Source organism: Hippocampus comes, unplaced genomic scaffold, assembly GCF_001891065.2.
Source record: "Hippocampus comes isolate QL1 unplaced genomic scaffold, H_comes_QL1_v1.1 scaffold67, whole genome shotgun sequence".
NCBI classification, from domain to species: domain Eukaryota; kingdom Metazoa; phylum Chordata; class Actinopteri; order Syngnathiformes; family Syngnathidae; genus Hippocampus; species Hippocampus comes.
In genome coordinates this window covers 2,126,043-2,145,449 of record NW_017805221.1, presented here as the reverse complement: position 1 = coordinate 2,145,449, position 19,407 = coordinate 2,126,043, and the positions used below count along the sequence as shown (strand labels likewise).

General features: G+C 49.2%; 2 protein-coding genes across 5 annotated transcripts; both read right to left on the bottom strand.

The window, feature by feature from the left end:
* Positions 1 to 1,658: 1,658 nt before the first annotated feature.
* Positions 1,659 to 10,601, bottom strand: atn1 (atrophin 1). 3 transcript variants are annotated; one of them, XM_019869193.1, is made up of 10 exons: positions 10,307 to 10,601; positions 8,918 to 9,049; positions 8,717 to 8,818; positions 8,388 to 8,507; positions 5,444 to 8,220; positions 5,082 to 5,298; positions 3,125 to 4,610; positions 2,828 to 2,995; positions 2,551 to 2,731; positions 1,659 to 1,758 (listed from the first exon to the last, which is right to left on the bottom strand). In XM_019869193.1, the coding sequence occupies exons 2-10, from the start codon at positions 8,942 to 8,944 to the stop codon at positions 1,725 to 1,727; spliced, it is 5,112 nt and encodes a 1,703-aa protein (XP_019724752.1). In that variant the 5' UTR covers positions 8,945 to 9,049; positions 10,307 to 10,601; the 3' UTR covers positions 1,659 to 1,724. The 3 variants fall into 3 exon arrangements, with proteins under 3 accessions (XP_019724752.1, XP_019724753.1, XP_019724754.1); XM_019869194.1 differs by having other exon boundaries at positions 2,852 to 2,995; XM_019869195.1 differs by lacking the exon at positions 8,918 to 9,049.
* Positions 10,602 to 12,398: 1,797 nt separating this feature from the next.
* LOC109515439 (gamma-enolase) lies at positions 12,399 to 18,696 on the bottom strand. Of its 2 annotated transcripts, XM_019869223.1 has the most exons (13): positions 18,609 to 18,696; positions 18,264 to 18,349; positions 17,921 to 18,016; positions 17,029 to 17,087; positions 16,873 to 16,942; positions 16,666 to 16,799; positions 16,333 to 16,555; positions 15,602 to 15,799; positions 15,177 to 15,253; positions 14,210 to 14,334; positions 14,016 to 14,124; positions 12,988 to 13,046; positions 12,399 to 12,756 (listed from the first exon to the last, which is right to left on the bottom strand). In XM_019869223.1, exons 2-13 carry the CDS (start codon positions 18,346 to 18,348, stop codon positions 12,687 to 12,689), a joined length of 1,305 nt encoding a protein of 434 aa, XP_019724782.1. In that variant the 5' UTR covers position 18,349; positions 18,609 to 18,696; the 3' UTR covers positions 12,399 to 12,686. The 2 variants fall into 2 exon arrangements, with proteins under 2 accessions (XP_019724782.1, XP_019724783.1); XM_019869224.1 differs by lacking the exons at positions 12,399 to 12,756; positions 12,988 to 13,046 and having other exon boundaries at positions 14,108 to 14,168; positions 14,199 to 14,334.
* Between the last annotated feature and the right edge of the window lie 711 nt (positions 18,697 to 19,407).

Below are 19,407 nucleotides of genomic sequence, written 5' to 3'. Positions count from 1 at the left end.
GTGTGTGTGTGTGTGTGTGTGTGTGTGTTGTGTGCAGTTCTGTCGCATTATTCTTTTGTCAACAGGATGTGAATCTTGCTGTACCTAATGAAGTGACTGGCAACAGCACAGCATATGCTCCTCGGAATCAATATTTTTATCCAAATAGTTCCCCTGTTTTCCCCAAAGCGTATGCTCATGATTTCATTGAGATTTTTAGTACAACGGGCACGCGCAGGTTTGTTCATCTTTCAAACTCACCTTTCACAATGTGCTTCGCCTTCCTCACAAAGGACCGATGAAGCGCTAAGAATACCACCGGCAGGGGTGCGATGTCATCAGAGGGAGGACAATCAGATTGTTACACATTACATTGACACACTTTTGTCAAGGTGACTTTTAATGACACGCAAGCGCATGCTTTCTCATGTCTGCGCGTGAGCTGAGCCTCTCCATCATTCGATGAGATTTGATTGCATTTTTCAGGCCTGTTAACCTTAGCAGATAACAGGCAGAGTCCTGTATCGCATGATCACCAAAAGAGAAGATTGAAGTTTGTTCTGCCAGAGGTCCCTGCAGCGTCTGAAGGCCTCGTTCAATGATCCGTGTCCGTTTTGAAGGAGGTTCCTCTGGCCGGACGTGGCGAGAAAACACATCACCGCGCCGAGCCTTCAGCACAGTCCGTAAATCACAATCTCACAGCTCCTCCTCCTCCTCCATTTCTCCCCCCTCTTTTTCTTTTTTTTTTCTCCCCTTTTTACAGTTCACTACGGAATGCCAGCTCTACAGGGCGGCTGCTGTTCAATGGAGCAACTCAACTCCCATGCCTCACACTCATCCCATGTGTCTCCTATTAGCCACACTCGCCAAAAGAGAGGAGGGGTTTGACAGAGGGAGTCCAAAAGGGGGAGGGGGAGGCACATGAGGAATTTGATATGCTTTGTGCATGAGTGACTTGTATAAAACAAAGATTGGGGGGGGGGTTATTATATAAAGTAAAAACATAGCAAAAAAAGACATCATTTATTTCCAGATTTGTTTCTTTGTATTGTTTTACTTACTTTGCATCTTGTTTCACAAGGTCAATTTCAAATAAAAATCAAAACTGACAGTCATACCATGGAAATGTAAAAAAATAATACAAATAATGTGTACTGTATATATAATTATATCATTATCAACTCACAGATGACATAATAATAATAATAATAATAATAACAATACTGTTGTAAACAGAACATTAAAAGGCTGGTCTCATGCATATAGAACCCTCAGGTACAAATGAGGGCTTTTTTTTTTTGATTTTTTTTTTTTTTTTTTTTAACTAAAATGAAGAACCAAATGTTCCACCGGATCCGAGTAAGTCCCTAAAGCTACATGCAATGACATTAAAAAGACTCACATTCCGTCCGGCGTCAAGTATTTTACACATCACTGTACCTCACGCTGTCGCCGCCCCCATCGAATTCATCTACTGTACAGACCACCGTACAAGTACAAAACGGGACTGAAGTTCAAGAACACGATGCAGGAAAAGAGTCTGGAACTTCACCAGGGTGCACTCAACTTGAGAAGGATTGTAAATTACCCCGTCCGGGTTTGTAGTCAGTCTTTGTCTCGTCATAGATTTTAGTGCTTTCATCTTGCTTCGTTTTGTTTAAAGTTTGCACACGTTCTCCCTTTTTCTTTTTCTTCTTCTTCTTTTTTTTTTTAAACTCCACGCCTCTCCTTCTTGGTCGACTCCCTCACAGGGTCTTGTCACTCTCCTTCTTCAGGTGACTGAAAGGTCAAAGGAGAAAATATATTCATGTTAAGTCAGCACTTTTACATGTCTTCGGTCTTCTGGCCAATTTATCCGGCGAGACCTGAAACTTGAAACCGGAGTAGGTCCAAAGTCAGTTGTGCTGGATTCTCAAAGGCAAAGTCAAAAGGGCCCAGTTAGATTTGGCTTGTGATCGGGAAACTTAGCTACCCTAGCTGTTCAAGAAGTGACTCTCAAAGTGTAACGTGAGTGGTACTTCCCTGAATTATATGTCCAAAGTGTTCCACGATGTCACAGGGACGCCAACATTTTTCTAGAATTTAGTACAGCACATTTGGGAAGTTCATCCATCCATCCATTTTCTGATCCGCCTTTTCCTAACAAAGATTGCTGGGGCGTGCTGGAGCCTCTCCCAGCCGTCGTCGAGCAGTAGGCGGGGGACACCCTGAACCGGTTGCCAGCCAATCGCGGGGCACACACAGACGAACAAACATCCGCGCTCATACTCACGCCTAGGGACAATCTAGAGTGTTCAGTCAGCCTGCCGTGCATGTTTTTGGAATGTGGGAGGAAACCGGAGTACCCGGAGAAAACCCACACAGGCACGGGGAGATGATGGCAACTCCATAGAAGAAGGTTGGAGCTGGAATCGAACCCGGTACCTCTGCACTGTGAGGTCGACGCCCTAACCACTGGCCCACCGGGCCGCTCTTAAGGTATACAGCTCTTTTTTGGGATTTTGGGATCATGTCAAGACTTGTAGAAACTGGTGCCCGGCCTTAGTTAGACCATGAGCACAAATGGCATACCTGTAGTACTCGTCCTGGGTGAGGGAGTGGTGGTGATGGTGATGAATCCACTGTTGTTCCAGGGCCAGTCTCTGGATCTGCAGCTCCGCGCTCTGGGCCTGCTGCATGGCCTGGAGCTGATGGGCTGCCGACATGGGACCAGTGAGGGAGGACGGTTGGGGCATGTCACGGAAAGGAGCACCTGGCAGAAGTGTAGCCAAATCATCAGTTTCCCCGCCGGATCATTCTCGATCAACTTTTGAGGACTGTTTGGAGAGTAAAAAAAGTGAGCGAGTACATGGACGAGGAGTCTTCTCCTCACCAAACAGCTGTTGGCGAAGCACCTCGCTGTCAGTGAGGGGGTGAGCCAGGATGGGGGTGCCTATTGTCGCCCCTGGGTAAGGAAGCCGCGCCAAAGGAGACCCTGACGCCAGCGGGTCCATCAGGGGGTGAACCCCGCCCGCCGCTAGATGCCAATGATGTAATAGGAAATAAAGGAGATATTTAATAGGAGCCAAAGAGACAGCAAACACTGGAAATCGAGATCACATCGTGGGAATTCAAACACGGTGGCCTAGCTAGTAGCAGTGGGTACCTGTGTCTTGTTGGTGCAGGTGCAGATGCGAGTGGATGTGGGAATGCTGGTGATGGTGGGGCGTCACATTCAGCATCTGGACACGACCCATATTTTCTCCTCCACCTGTTCCTCCTCCGTTTGTGTTGCCTCCGCCTGCCCCTCCTCCATTCCCTCCCCTTTCCCTCTCCCGCTCTCTCTCGCGCTCCCTTTCCGCAAAGGCCGGCAATGGCGCTCTGTCCCGTTCCCTTTCTCGCTCCCGCTCTCCGCCGCGGTCCCGCTCAAAGGGGGCCGGTGACCGAGCGGGAGTCGGGTACGCCTCGGAAGTGGCCGGGGCTGACGTTTGATGGGAGGACAGGGAACTAGGAAAAGAAGAATTGGCGACTGGGTGATGAATTGAGGTGGCGCTGGAGGTTGGCGGAGCGGGTGGAGGAGGGGGAGCCGCTGGAGGTGCGGCAGGGGCTGCAGGGGGCGGGGCAGTAAGTGGTGGCGCAGATGAAGGATGACTAGGGTGCGAAGGTGGTAGAAGCGACGAAGGAGGTGGATTGGACAGGGACTGCGGGGCAGGAGGATTGGGAGGTCGAGTTACTGGGGCCAGTGTCGGGTTCTGGAGGTGTGGTGGGCCGGTTGGAGCCGGGGGAGGAGGAGTGCAATAGAGTGACACCTCATTGGCTCCCGCTCCGCCTCCCCCAAGGAGCAATGAGTGGGCATGTGCATGTGCGTGGGTGTGGGCATTGGCGTGGGAATGAGAGTGAGCAAGGGCAAGTGCTGCAGGATCATGAATGGACCCTGGTGGGTAGACCCGTTCATCACTCTTAAACTCAAATCCCGGCTTCATGCGATCCCGGTGAGCAGCAACTGCATGAGGAAAGCCAACTCCTCCCAACCCTGTTCCTCCAGGCACTGGTCCTCCCCCAACCCCAGGATGGCCCCCAATACCCGGGCCTCCTTCTAGGCTGCCACCATACAGAAATCCCAAGATGGCTGCAGCTGTCGCAGCATCTGTCGGGAGGTGATGTGGATGGCCTATTGCGTGATTTTGGAATTGGGGAAGAAAGAATGAGGGATGGATGTGAGGATGACCATGATGAATTTGAGGGTGGTGTGCTTGGGCCCGACTCGCTGCCCCGAGCGGGGACATCGCATGAGGGCGAGCATACTCGCTCAGGGTTCTTAAAGCTGGGGTATCAGGACCGAGATAAGGGCCTCCTATCCCAATTCCGAGAGCACCCTGTGGGCCCCCAACCACTGCTGATGCTCCAGCCATGGACGGAAGGAGAAGAGAGTGGGGGATAGTGTGAGAGAGGCTGGGATGGAGGTGGTGTGTCGGGGGAAGATGAGCGTGTGGATGCGAGGGATGATGCTGAACGTGATGTGAAGGGTGGGCGCTCGGGTTGCCCGGACAGGAGGAAGACGAGGAAGGATCGAGGATGATGGAGGAGGAAGAAGGGAAGAAGAGGGACGATCCCTGGCGAGCTGCTGCATTGGCATTGGCATCTTTTTGTTGCTATGGAGAAAACAAAATAAGATATCATTTACCTTATTGTGAATCATACTGTCACTGTCTGATGAAAAGCATGTATTACCCCCCCACACCCCCCCACACCCTTGCTCTGTTGTGTTACTGCATATCAAAACCTCCGATAAAAATATGTTTTTTTACTTGTGCTTTTAACATGAATTTCGATTCATGGGCATCAAAAAAAGTACTTCAGGCCACAACAGACCATGCACTGTGTTGGGATGAATGAAAACGCACATCGGACATCGAAGTACGTAGAAATACCAAAACTTTACCTTCGCTTTGTGTATGTTGTGTAAAAAAAAGATTGTGTTTCTTGAAGTTATATCTTGCGGGTTATCATCCATAGATGAGTGGATCATAAACAGAATATATGCAAACTGTAGCTACCCATTCTTCACTGCAATAATCGACCTGAACAAACAATAATCAGACATGACAGGTTTTCAAGCTTACCTGTAGGTGGCGATCCAGCTCCCTTTCCCGCTCCCGCTCCCTTTCTCGTTCTCTCTCTTTTTCCCTTATGTCTCTGGCACGTTGCTCGACCTCCCTCCGAGCTCTTTCTATCACCTCATTCCTCTTCTTCCACAATTTGGAGCCGTCCAATGGAACAAAGAGGACATCGCTGCGGGCACAGGAGTTGCCGCTACCGCGGTCAAGGACTTTGTGAAACCTGGACACGTGACACAGTGACGCAGTACATCAACAACCACCAGTAGTCGGTATCTCAATCATTGTGATCCTTCTTTATCTAAAAGTGGGGGACAAAACACAAAAGGAAACACAGACAAAGGAGATTTTAATGCCCTCGAGGTTACCTTGCTGACTGGCTAGCGTGGATGGGAATGTCTACAGGCTTAGGTTCAGGAGATGGACTTCTCAACACCGGTGGTGGACTTTCACTCTCTTCCCTGTCTTCTAGCGGCTCCTCTTTAATGACAGGTGTCGGGGGCGGGCCAGAATCCGAATGGCCATCTCCACCGGGATGCGATAGGTTGGGGGCAGGTGCTGTCGCGCTGTTGTTGAGCGGCGGAGGGCCCTTAGAGACATTCTGAGGTGATTGGGAGTTGGTATTGCTGTTCGTGGGTGTGCCACTGTTGCTATTGCTGCCAGCCAGGCTATTGCCACTGCTTCCGCTGGAGTGGTATGGCCCGCTGAATGTCGGGTGGCTGTTCAAGGTGCCATGTAATGGGGTAGGGCGACATCCAGGTGAACAGCTGGATGAGACGCCCGGCCCAGGAAGTGGCATGTTGGGTGCGGAGGCTGATCCAGGGGGAAATGACGAGAAGCTTGCTATCTGATTGGTCGATGGGCTGGGTAGTGGAGACACGTGTGTTGGAGGAGTCTGGGCAGATGACTGGTAGAGTTGGGGGCGAACGTTGGGTGCCATACCTGGCGGGAGTTGCTGGGTATGGGAAGATTGGGATAGGGGTAGAGGAGGTTGAGGCGGTGGAGGGGGATAGGTGGCATTTGGAGGATGTCCGTGACTGGTCGAGGAGGATGGGGAGAGAGCAGGAGGTTGATTTGGACCTCCACGGTTTTGGTATAGCGTAGACTCTCGCAGGTTTGGCTCCCTTTCTCTGTCTCTTGGTCCAGATTGGTAATGGGGATGAGAAGGGTGAGGATTTGGGATTCCGCCAGGCCCTGAAAACTCTCTTACGAGATTAGAAGTAACGCCAGGTGGGCTGAGATAATCTCTATTAGTTCCAGCGGAGGGAGGTCCCCCTGTATTGAAGTCCTTCCCACCAGTGGGAGGATACTCCCTGTGAAAAGGGTCAGCGGCAGAGGAAGGGGTTTGTGCCTGGTCCATGGGAGGAGGAAACTCCCGACTGGCTAAATTGGTGGGATGCGTGTGTGGGGGCAGGGAAGAATGCGACGGATGGTTATTGTTGTTTTGGGGTGATGCCGGTGGGTCTCGACTGAGCATGGCGTTTACCGGCAGACCGCTGTTTGAACTTGGATGGCTTCCTTGAGCGATTGAGCTGTTGTTCAGGTTGCAGTTTCCTCCAACTTCTCTTGTTTGGCCTCCAAACTCTGCCCATCTGCCTCTGTCCTTGTCTCTGGGAAGCCCACCTCCAGCTCCGTTGGGGCCAAAGTCGCGACTCTGGCTTTGGTTTGGCATGGAAAACTCTCTTCCCGCGTCACGTTCCCTGTCTTGCTCCCTGTCACGGAAAGCTGGAACAAAGTCTTTTCTATCGGGACCGAGGTTAGAAGGTCCATCTCTTCCAGCGCCTTGGAACTCCCGGTTTTGACTCGCGGACAGACCTGAAAACTCCCTGGTTTGGATGCTATTTGGGCCGCCATTATTACCCCCAGTACTCGTGTTGCTGTTGTTACCTATTGGAGCAGAAAACTCCCTGTTAAGCTCCCTCACCACACACTCACCCCTCACTCCCCTCTCCCTGTCTCCTGCAGCCCCCCTCTCTCTGTCCCCTCCCCCTCCAGCGTACCTGGGAAGGTATTCCCTGTGGGGGTGAGGGTGCGGATGCGGGAGGTAAGAGGAGTGAGAGGAGGAGTGTCGAGAGGAAGGAGGGTTGTAAACGGAGGGAAGTTGCTGTTGCTGCACCGGGGGCTGATGCTGGTGTGGGTGATGGTTGCCAGGGTAACGGGCGTAGCCCCAACTCCCCTGGCATCCGGTTGCGGTGCCACCCTGCCAGCTGGGGGAGCTGTAATGATGGGGGTGGGTGTTGGTTTGGGGTTGTGATTGGGACTGTGGCTGAGGCGCTGTCTGCAACAGAGACGGAGGCGTGGACTGGGCCTTGTCCAGGTGCTTTTCTGCCTTTTCCATTTTCTCTCTTTCTATTTTAACCTCGGGAGGGAGATTTTGTCCCCCAAGCTCCAGTGGTTTTAGAGCAGGTGGGGGAGGAAGCGGCGGGGGCAAGGAATGGGGAATGCCGGGGCTGTTGTGGGAAAAGTCTCCACCTGAGACAGATGTCTTTGTAACACATTGTGTGTTGGCTTTGGAATTGATTCTATTGCCACTCGGCATCGCATCAGTGCCTGTTGGTCCATCATACTCCACTTTGGAAATGAGTTTGGAGTCCAGGGAGAAATATGACTTCCTCCCGCCAGTGCTGTCGTTGGAAGAAGAATCCCCAGCGCCACGACCCGAGGAATTGAGACCAGAGGAGGGGCAAGGATGGATAGGCTTAAGCGCACAGTCCTCAATTCGTGCATCTGTATCCGTCTTTTGTTCGTCCCCGCAAGGATCCTCCCCTCTCCGCTCCCGTTGCGCCCTTCTGTCATCGACGGACACGCTTCCCGCTCCTCCATCTTTACTTTTCTCCCGTTCCCGCTCTCCTTGCTTTGGTGAGTCTGGGCCCTCAGAATCAGAGTCGAGGCTACCCAGAGGGGAAGCGGAGAGACTCGGGGAAGAAGAACGATTGTCCTGGTCGATGTCCCGCCCGCTGCTCAAGCTGCTGCTGCTATTCGCCAGGCTCCCGACGACCGAACTCCTGCTGCCCTGGGATTGGCCATCCTCATTGTCACTCTCGCGGGATTGGCTGACCGCAGAGGTTGGAGGCGGAACGGCAGAGGGAGCCAAGCTGTCAGCGGCGTGTGTTGATGTTGGAGGGTTCGAGGTGGCTGCCGAATCCTGACAAGAAAAGATCATTTGTGGATCAAGTGAAAAAAAAAAAATCAATGCCGTGAAAGGACCTATTGCCAGGGCATATTTCAGCGGGGCGAAAATAACTCCCTGTTGCTCTTGCACATGAATGATTTCAAGCTTTATATAACAGGCTGATGAAATGCAAGACCAACCTGAACTTTCTGCCTTTTTGCTGGAGACACAAGTTCCTCCCCCTCGCTCTCCGATGAATCATGGCCTTGCGATCTGCGACTGAAGCGATTCCCAGCCAGTTCCTCACTGCCACCTCTTGGCTACGATGAAACAATCCGATGAATTCTCATGTTATGCGTTAAAATACCTAACCTCTGTGTTCGGACCACTTTCATCCACGCACCAATCCCGATACATCTCAAATATCCAAGTTATAAATACCCTCTGGACGTCGCAAGCGTCCCGATCTGTACTAGCGTGCGCACGTGACGTAACCTTGAAAACCAAGAGAGTATACTGTATACTGTACCGTCTGTCTTTCGTTGCGCTCAGCGCGAGTGGGGCTGGCATGTGGGCGTCGACCCCTCCTCTCCTCGCTCGCTCCCCGCCGCCGCCCAGTGCGCATGGGCACCTGTAAATCCAAAACAAGGTGTTGAAACACATTGCGGTGAGGGTGAATAGTCCCATGACGAACTTGTGGAGTCAATATTTGCGTGTGCCTTGCACATACCGAGTCTTTGTGCGTCCGTGTTTTCATGATTTCGGCTTTATAACGTCCATTTTACTACACAAGCCATTGTATGGAGTGAACGGGTCGCGTCTGGGGTTGCTTACTCACTCAACTGATAGAGCACGGGGAAACCTGAAAAGGATCATAAACAAAGAAGGCCTTATTGGGTCTTTGGGCTCACGTGCTGATTTAGAAGACGTCCACACATGTGGAAGCGGATGCCTTGGTCACTCGCAAAATAGACTTGCACACCATGTGTGCAGAAGAAGAATGTGCACCATTGTGTTAAAACATGTCATTTACAACTGCAAAAGATTTGGTTCAGCATTTGAATTCCCAGCATGTCTCGCTCCGCGCCAATGCCACCGCTTTTCACTGCTGCTCTCAACAGTCACACGGCGGCCAAAAACCTACTGGCACACATTGAAGGCCCCGGTGGTTTGGCCACCAAAGAGCACTTGGTATTAGGCGTGCGTACACGCAGGCGTGCATGCGTTTTGGTCACGCTGTCCGGCAAATGGAAGTCACTCCCCCCTTCCACCACCACATCCCTAACCATCAGCCACTTGTGGTTAACCCACATGACCTGGTTATGACTGGCAAGCATCACATGCTCATTTCTCGCTGCGAGAAGAGTCGTTGGTGAGGGGAAAAAAAAAAAAAAAAAAGATGGCCGCATCCATTCATTCATGCCACGGTGAAAAACGGCCAATGTATTTTGAATGAGGGATATAAATAGTATGCGCTGCCAGATGGGGAAACTGTCATTTTTAGGCAGCGTGCGTGTGTACAAACACCGCCCGCAGCCGCGGCAGCGCTACACATGACTGTGCATTAATTATTAGTGCATGCTGCAGTGACTAAGTCGATGAGAGAGACCCACACAATCAAAAAAAGATGGAGCACATTCACACGTGTTTATGGGCCCACTCTACGCTAACAAGGGCAGATGTGTGATACAGGTGGCAGCTGGCTGCCCTGACATTGGCCACACTGGTCATGAACTTGCAAACCCCCCCCCCCCCAAAAAAAAACAGTAATGAGCCTACTGCAGTGTAATTGATACACACACATGCAAAGTCAGCTCTGTGCAGACGCCAGGAGCACCACATGCATGGATGAGAGATTAGGGAATGGCGGAATGATTGCATCTAGCACCGGCTCCCCCCTCTTCTATGTCTGTTTTTTTTTCTTTTTTGCTTTGCAGGAATGTGGCCGTCATCTTGAACGCAGCATTGGGATGACAATAAGGCACAATGGAAAAAGGGGGATGTGAGGGAGAGGGGGGGTGCGTTGATGATGGTGCTGTAGATTCCAAAACACAGCATAAGCATGCATTATATTGCACCCCTATGCCCCCTACCACCTCCTCCCCTTAATTGTGCTTACCTTTAATATCCAGCGATGCGTGCTGCCGCCGCCGCTGCTCCTCTCACTCCCCCTTTTTCCTTCCTCGCCCTCCTTTTTGTCGCCTTTTCACGCAACGCGCGCCGCCTCATGTTGCACAGACAGACACACACACACACACACACACGCACGCACACAAAGAAGCAGTAGCAGCAACCGGGCAATAGCAACAATGCGGCTGAAATCTCGGTAGCGGCGTGGAAAAAGCTGAACTGTACAAATTGATGCGTATGTGCGCTCGCCTCTTCCCCACCCCCTTTTTTTTTTTTGCTTCCCCCCTCCCCCCCCCCTCCTCCTTCCTCCAAGACGACTTTTTATATATATTTATGTACTTCTGCCTGGCTCTGTGAGAAGCAACGGAGAGAGGGATGAGAAAAGGAGTGGAAGGAAGGCGTCATTTGAATAAGGAGACTCGAAAAAAGGGGGAGACGACAAGGAGGGGGAAGTCACCTTTACATTCGACTATATGTAAGATTTTTGCCTTGCAAACAACAAAATAGTGTTTATTTTTTTCATCGTGACTTTCTTGATGGTCGTCTGTCCTGCAGCTGTCTGTCTGGGAGAAGCTTGTGTCCAGCCAAGCGGCTCTGCAGACCTCCTCTTTCTCCGCCCTCTCCCTCTCTCCTTCACGCAGCCCCCTGTCCCGTCTCCTATTGTGTGGTAACCATAGCAACCTGGCCGGAGACTGTGCCCAGTGCGCCTGCGTGACTCCATAATCCGCACGCACCCACCCGCGCGCGCACACACACACACACACACACACACACACACACACAAACGAAATTTTACTCAGAACACTCGGGCTCCCCCTGCGGTTTGCTTTTTGAATTTTCTCGTGACGTCTCTGTCAGCACGTGATCATGACATGGCACCTATCGGCCACAAGATGAGGTACACTTAGGCAAACGTGTGTTATATATATAAAAAAAAATAATAATAATAAATACACGTAAAAAGTACATTGTATAAAATTAATCCCAACACGTTTTCAAGTAACGTTTTTTTTTTTTTTTTTTTTACTTTCCTGTCGTGCTCGTTCGTGAACGACCAAGGCGATCGTGTTGCTTTTTGAGTTCCTTTTATGGACGTTTGCATAATGGTGGCTCAATTTACTGTCAGTAATGAAAGAAACTTGAGGGATTGTCAATAAATTACTGACAATCCCGTAATATGTTGTCTAACACCCACGTAGTGTTAGTTTGACTCTTACACTAACTAACAAAAAATGCTAATTTAGCCACTGTAACCCTTTTCAGATTGGAGTGCCACATTCTGGTGACCTCTGTTGATTGGACAAGCCCAAAGACGCAAAGGCACACACAACAAGAGGATTGAACGCCAGAGGCTGCAAGAGTTAAGTCACAAGTCTTCATTTTGCTCGAGAAATGTCAATTTACAAGAACAAGTGGCATTTCTACAAGGATAAAGTCTTCATTTAGCAAGAAACGGTTTTCATTTCATGAGAATACATTTGAACATATTACAAAAAATATTAGAACATGAGATTATTAAATGACTAAAGTTGAAAAGCAGAGGCACATTTTACAAGAAAAAAAAAATTGCAAGAGATGACAGTTGAAATTTGAAGAGTAAAAAAAGGGGTGTAAAATTGCAAAATTAGTTGAAAGTTGGAATATTACGAGTAAAATGTAATTCTAAGCAAATGAAGGAAAAAAACAAGTTACAGTATTACAATAATAAAGTCATCAGTCATTTTATGATATTTTTTTCTGGACAATAGTTTATATTTTACAATAATAAGTGAAAGTATTTTGCCATTGTCGACATTTTTGCAATTGATTCTGGACTGTGTGCTGGGATACAATGTGGTCATCTGTGACAAAATGTTTATTATTGTGGTTGTAGTCTGCGGTGATGTACGACTGCACCGCATCATAGCCATGGCGGTTTCAAATATCTTGGTCACCGTTCTTCGCGAAAGGAAAGGGAGAAAATAGGAGAAAAACCTTCAGGATAAAATGGTTGCACTGACACTCATTGGAATTCCAAGGTACAGTTAATGCAGGAGCGAGTGAATGTACATTTTCGAAAATCAAGAAACATAACTACAGAGTCACATTGTACCCATCTTTTTATTTGCCACAATTAGTCACACACATCACTTGATTTAAAGCTGCTTCGTATTCACAGTAGGAAAGTCAGGGAAGACGACAAGAGCACACTAAAGGACAAAAATCATTCACAGTTGACGGAATGCAGTGATGGCAAGTCAGCGCAGCAGGGAGACGCCCGCACCAATCAGTGAACTCGGCCGCATCATAACAAAAGCTTGTGGTAGCGCAACGGAGCATTTCCGGTGCATGTGGCACAATGACCGCATGCCGACGTCACCGCCGGGTGCTCAGAGCGCACTGGGATTGCGAAAGTTGTGCCCGGCAAAGCGAGCTTGCTCGCCTAACTCTTCCTCAATCCTGAAGTTGATGGAAGGAAGGGAAAGGTTGGACAAATAAACACATTAGTGACTATTTGCAGAGTACTCACCAAGTACAGATAATGTATGTTGTCAAGTGAAGGGAGGAAGAGAAAAAGGTGGCCGAAAGAGAAATTACACAAGTACACATCACTGAAAAGTCAGCTGAAGTACTTTTCACCAATGAGTACACTATTTGCGTTTGACATGCAGTGCACACGTGGATACGCACCTCATGAGCTGATTGTATTTGGCCAAACGTTCGGAGCGACAGGGGGCTCCGGTTTTAATCTAAGAAAAGACAAAAATATATTCTTTATCATGACGGTCAAAGTTGAAGTCCCTGTGCGTTGTTGCCTTTGCACCGGAAAGCAACTCCGCTGTCAACCAGTCTCCCCGAATAGATTGCGATCCACTTTTGGGGTTCCACTGTCTATGCATTGAGGCTTTGAGACACCGTATGTGTTTCATTCACTCCCTATAGATCGGGGGGATGTCGTTCATATTTGTCAACTGTTTGCTTGTGAAGAAGCCCTTTGAGACTGTTTTGGATACATACTCGAAACTTGACTTGACTGCAGTTGGAACTCAACAGTCTCGCAAGTCATCTTCCCCCATTAAAATGAATGGAAATTCCAAATATCTGTACCAGCCCCAAATAGGAAAACGTTTACGCCAATTTTTATTTATTTTTTGCTTCAATACAACGTGCATTGTGCTGCTCCAGTTCGTGTTGTCAATATAATACAGATATACGCAACATGGTTTTAGTTCCTCATAAAGCCGCAGTAATATTATTTGTTCTTGGCAGAGGATAAAGATTGTATGCTTGTGATTCTTGTGATATTATCTGCTCATCTGTGTTGTTCAAATGGCCGTTGCTTCGGGCGTTCGTTAGCCTGTCTGAGGCCTTTCCGATGATGAGTTGGCAGTAAACAAATGGGCTTGACGGCAAAGTGATGCCGCTGTTTGAAATACCTGATCTGTAATTCTCAGTTGTATGCGCAGCTTGACAGAAAACTTAAACCGGGAGTGGCAAAAGCCCGAAGCTACTTTTTTGAAGAAACATTCACTCCCTGCCAAACTGCTGCTTGTTGCCAAGTAAGTTGAGTTCATTGCCACCGTGCTATACTTACATCTTAAATTTTGGCACCCAAGAAAAAAAAACGGCTCATACCTCGGCAAACTTGAAAGGTGGGTCACTTGTATCTCAAGGCACAACTGCACTTGATAATCTGTGACATCACGAGCGTTTCTCACCTGTCCGGTGCAGAGACCCACCACCAGGTCGGCGATGAAGGTGTCCTCGGTCTCGCCCGAGCGGTGGCTCACCATCACGCCCCAGCCGTTCTCCTGGGCCAGCTTACAGCTGGAGGAGAACAGGATAATGTACTTGTACATGCAGGCCGCCTGCGGGGATGCGTGCGTTCATGCCGCGAGCGGAATCAACTCACGCTTTAATGGCCTCCGTGATGGAGCCGATCTGGTTGACTTTCAGCAGCAGGCAGTTGCAGGCTTTGTCCTCCACGGCGCGTTGGATCCGACGTGGGTTGGTGACGGTCAGATCATCCCCAACCACCTGTACAATACATTTAGGATACAGAATATCTCTATCCGCTTATCTATTTACAGTGGAGATTTAAAAATATACACACTCTTGTTCAAATTACCAGATTATGGGGCAAGGTTGCAAAACAGAAGCCTGGTTTTAAAAAGGAAAACACCTAGGGTCTTTTTGTTGTTTTTTTTCACAAAAACTTGGCATTTGAACAGGGGTGTGTCACACCATCAAACTCCTTTGGGCGCGGTTCGTATTCTCTGTACTTTTTGCAAGTGAACCATTTTCTGAAAACACATTGACGCGTGGGACGATCGGTGCTCCCATTGGCCAGAAATGACGAGGTTCAGCACCGAAAGCGCAAACCCGGAAATAGAGAAAAACGTGCATTGTCGACATGCTGCGTTCTTGCTCTGCGTGTTTTTGCTGTCAGTGGGGCTGCAAAATATTTGTGAGTGTCAAGAATAACTCATTCAATGCACGTTTTGCGATGCTATTGTTTAAAAAAAAAAAATTGGAACAACGTCGACGAGCGAGTGTGGTACCCACAGGAACGTGTACGCCACAGTGCCGGGCTACGGTGGCTCATTAAGCCCAAGCAGTCGCTTGTAACCTGTATGCGGTGCGGTTTGGCAGCGGCTTGTAATCAGACCGGAGCGAACCGCAGCGAGTTCAATTGGAAGCGCACCCAGAGCACCTCAAAAAGTGGGTCTCGGTCCGGAACAAGATTCGTTTGTGTGTACTCACACCTGAATAGAAGTTTCGGCCCAACCAGCGTGGGGAACGAACCCTCTGGTCCGTTTAAAGGGGCCCAAAGAGTGTAGGTGTGAATACAACCTTCAGTGTTTTTGTGTGTCTAATACCTGAATGCCCACTGAGGCCGTGAATTGAGTCCAAGCTGGCCAGTCATCCTGGTCGAAGGGGTCCTCAATGGAAACAACTGCGGGGAAAGCAGCACATGGCGCGCCTTGAGGCTCAGTGCTCGACAAGTTATTTACAGCGCCGTGCGTGCAATGGTGTTCCACGCAGTTGCACGCGCTATTAACAAGGACAAAGAGGCACGTCCTCGCCTGCCAAAGGAGCGCCGTAGCAGGTCATTAAAACCTCTTTTAACAAGTCTCATTGTGTGTCTGTGTGTGTGTTTGAGGAGTCAACAAGCTTACTTGCTCGCTCCTTTTTTTGGTGTCTCCAAAGTGACAGCAGAGGAAATGAGACCCATGGCATGAGGATGAGGATCGTACACATAATCGATAAGGGAGGAGCAGAAGCCACACAATCACGGACGGACCTGGGTAGTTGTTGATGAAGCCTTGGTAGATGCCTGCCAGCTCCTCGCCGCTGATGTTGCGAGCGGCGTTGGGCGGGGACTTGAAATCCAGGTCGTACTTGCCCTCCATGAAGAACTCGGAGGCGGCCACGTCCATCCCGATCACCACTTTGTCAGTGAAGCCTGCCTTCTCGATGGCCGTCTTGATCAGCTCCAAAGCTGCAGAGGAGTCAGGTCACACTGAATGATGTTTATCAGTCAAGAGTGTTTATTCTATTGGAGTATTTCTAGTGGAATTTCCATGTGGTACAATTTGAAGTTCAGCCCCAGTTTTTATGTAAAAATAGAACTGAATGTTGCTTCTTTGTTGGCTTTTTTTCTGTTTGTGCCATGTGTCATGTAAAAGTATTGCTTTGGCGCCATCTTGGTGCCTAAGAACGATGTTGAAGTGAGTCGAGGAGCTTCAGTAAGTGCCTTGCTGTCCTCTTGTGTCATCTTTAGGCAATTATAAACCTTTGGGGTGCACCATTTAGTCATGGATTTTTATTCTTCATGGCAAGGCTCTATCTCAATCCCACTGTATTACATGTGAACACAGTCTTTGAAATTGTCTTTATTAAATATGCAATGATGACTTTTCTTCATGAAAGGAAACAGATCATAATAGATTTCATTTCCTGGGGGCACAAGTGAGTGAGCGAAATGAGCCTCATCGAGTTGTCGCTTCCACGGTTTGATTTCGGCTTTCTCACCTTCACTGTTCTCCTGAATGTTGGGTGCGAACCCCCCCTCGTCTCCCACGTTGGTAGCATCCTGACCGTACTTCTCTTTGATCACGCCCCTCAGCGTCTGGTACAGCTCCGCCCCCACACGCAGGGCCTCGCGGAATGACTCCGCCCCGACGGGGAGTACCATGAACTCCTGCATGGCCAGCCTATTCCCGGCATGAGAGCCCCCGTTGATCACGTTAAAAGCCTGAAAGTGAAGCGCACGAGAGGCCATTTCAACTCCAGTTCACCGACAATGGCTGGAGGGATTCGTTGGCTGCAGATCGGGAAGGAGGAGCTCCAACACGTTGGACTCACAGGGACCGGGAGAACCAGGTCTTGGTTTCCCGCCAGATCGGCGATGTGACGGTACAGCTGGACGTCCTTCTCCGCCGCGCCCGCTTTGCATACGGCCAGCGAGACACCCAGAATAGCGTTGGCGCCAAACTTAGCTGCAACAGACAGAAGCGACTGATACATTCGGCGTTGGATCAAACGTGGGAATCGTGCCAACCAAAGGCCTACATTTGTTGTCGGTGCCATCCATTTCGATCATCAGGTTGTCCAGTTTCTCCTGCTCCAGCACACTGATCCCCTGAAACGCACACACGAGAGACATCATGTCGCCATCGACGTGAAGACAAAACGTGGTCATCTACTCTTTTATCCTGTCCGACTCACTGACTGGATGAGGGCAGGTCCAAGGGTGTCATTAATGTGACCGACAGCTTTGGTTACGCCTGAGACACAAGCACAGAATACGTCATTCAAAATATTGTCTGTGTGACGCTGGCGGCACAAAGTGTGTGTGTGTGTGTGTGGCGGTAGGTTTGTCCCTTCAAAAGTCGATCTTCGGTCAAATGTGTAGCAAGCTGACCCAAGTAGTTAGTAACCACTGCAGCTCGTGTGTGTGTGTGTGTGTGTGTGTGTGTGTGTGTGTGTGTGTGAGAGAGTGATCCAAAAAAACCTCAAGATGAACCATTTCAAATGTTTTTATCCAACCGTCAATGTAGCTCACAACCCTGTACAAAACGATTTTCAAATTTTTGACAGTGGAATTAAAAATAAACAACTGAGGTAGCGTGATTGCGCAAGCTCTTACGGCTGTGTTATCAATGACATTCAAACTTATTTTCATGGGAATTAGCATGCGTTTGATGAACCCCAGTTCCAGCTGTTTTAACGGGCCCTTCCTGACAGTTTTTCACTTTCTAGCCCGAGACGAGAATGTGTTGTGCTGCCACAGATTGGTATTTAGTATCTCACAAAACCGCAGAAGGGGTTTTGTAGACTTTCTCTATCCACTGTGCATCACTGTAGACCGCCACAATAATCGCCATATTCATCACAGGTTCGCATGCTGTGTGACGTATCCTCAGAGACAACAATTTGTGAGATTTTTTTTTTTTCTAGCTATTCAAATTTTTTTCCTTGTCATATACCGGTCGTTAAATGAGTGAACATCTCTCAGTGTGACGCAGTACAAAACTGACACCATAGCACACTCTTGGACTGTTTGTGTTGCGATATCGCTGTAGGATTATTATTTACTCTGCAGTATCTTTCCATCTACCTTTGCCCTTGTAGCGAGTCTTGTCTCCATCTCGGAGTTCCAGAGCCTCGTATATTCCGGTGGAGGCGCCGCTCGGCACAGCGGCTCGGAAAAGACCTGGATTGGAGACAAAATGGTGAGCTGTGGGTGCATTTACAGTTACGTCTTTGGCCAATGTCAGCTTTTACTTTTGTTGCACAATCACAATGGAGGTTTGATTAAAGTTTTTTTTTTTTTTTTTTAATGCAGAGCACCATCATTTGCAGGTACTGTTGAAGTATTTGGACACTTGTCTTAAAAATGATTCCGCGCCTAATTGTATCGAGGGATTCAACCTTGGACATGCAAATACAATTTTAATAACCTTTATCGGTACGAAGATCAACTTCCACTGTTGGGTTTCCCCTGGAGTCCAAGATCTCCCTGGCAACAATATTCACGATGGACATCCTGTCAAAATCAAAGTAAATGACACGCAATCCATCATTTGGATTTTAGCTTGCCGAGTATTTGTGTGAAAAGAATGCCTCTCAAGGTGCCCCGTTTTCCATATCGGCCGGTACACATATGATTCCTGCAAAGGCGCCCGACATAAAAGCAAACGCTGCATTCTCCAGTGGGAATCCGCTCATCATGGCTGGATCGTCACCATCGCGGCCGAGAGAGAAGATGGAGGCTTGACTGACGGAGTGAACGGAGAAATTCTTACCTGCAGCCTGTTTGACGCCCGGCGGAGGAAGCGAGAGGATGTGCGGCAATGAGAGGAAGGAGGGAAATGGGAGATGAGGAGGAGGAGGAGGAGGGTGAGTACTATGCAAGAGGAGGGGCGGGGGTAGGGGGGGGGTTCTGATGAGTCACGAGAGGGTGCGCAGTGTTGGGAGGGAGATGTAGGCAGCACGGGAAGGAATGGCGGAGCAAAGATGGGGATGGGTGGAATAGCAGGGCGTCTGATGATGCTTGACTCGCGGCCTCCAATGAGAACGTCACACTTTCGAGGACGCTCGGTAGGAGAGAGACAGAGCCCCCGTGTTACATCTGTTCAAATTGGGAAAAACTGCCAGCCTCAAAGTCGACTGTGATCTGACAACGGCGCTGATGAAAGGAAGACGAGGAAACAGGTAGTAGACAGGTGACGCTGCCTGGAGGGACGACGTGCTTTTAAAAATAGTCGTGGGTGTCTCATTGGTAGACAAGCGCAGAGGGGGGAGGACGAGGGCTCTTATTGGAGAGATTTTTTTTTTTTTTTTTTGGTGCTCATCGGCTGGGCCGCAAGTGCCATCTGGATGTCACGTTGATCAGGGGTGTCCAAACGACGGCGACTCAGGGGCATGCTGGAGTCACGAGGCAAAAACACTCATGGTGCCCTCCACATCCGTGTTGAGATTAGAAATGGTTGTCATCGACTAAAGAGGCTGAATTTTCACCCAATCAGTGCAATATTTGATCAATACGGTTTCAAAGATGAATTCAAACTATGTTGAACAGTTTTAAAATAGCAGGCCTCGCTT

Excerpts from the sequence above, each read along its gene's own strand:
- atn1 (XM_019869193.1), bottom strand. The coding sequence starts at position 8,944 with ATGAAAACACGGACGCACAAAGACTCG. Across the intron at positions 8,819-8,917 it reads CACGGACGCACAAAGACTCG|GTGCCCATGCGCACTGGGCG; the intron begins GTATGTGCAAGG and ends TTGGATTTACAG. Across the intron at positions 4,611-5,081 it reads AGCTGGATCGCCACCTACAG|CAACAAAAAGATGCCAATGC; the intron begins GTAAGCTTGAAA and ends TTTTCTCCATAG.
- LOC109515439 (XM_019869223.1), bottom strand. The coding sequence starts at position 18,348 with ATGTCCATCGTGAATATTGTTGCCAGGGAGATCTTGGACTCCAGGGGA. Across the intron at positions 14,335-15,176 it reads CGGCCTCAGTGGGCATTCAG|GTGGTTGGGGATGATCTGAC; the intron begins GTATTAGACACA and ends TGTATTGTACAG. Across the intron at positions 12,757-12,987 it reads AAATACAATCAGCTCATGAG|GATTGAGGAAGAGTTAGGCG; the intron begins GTGCGTATCCAC and ends CATCAACTTCAG.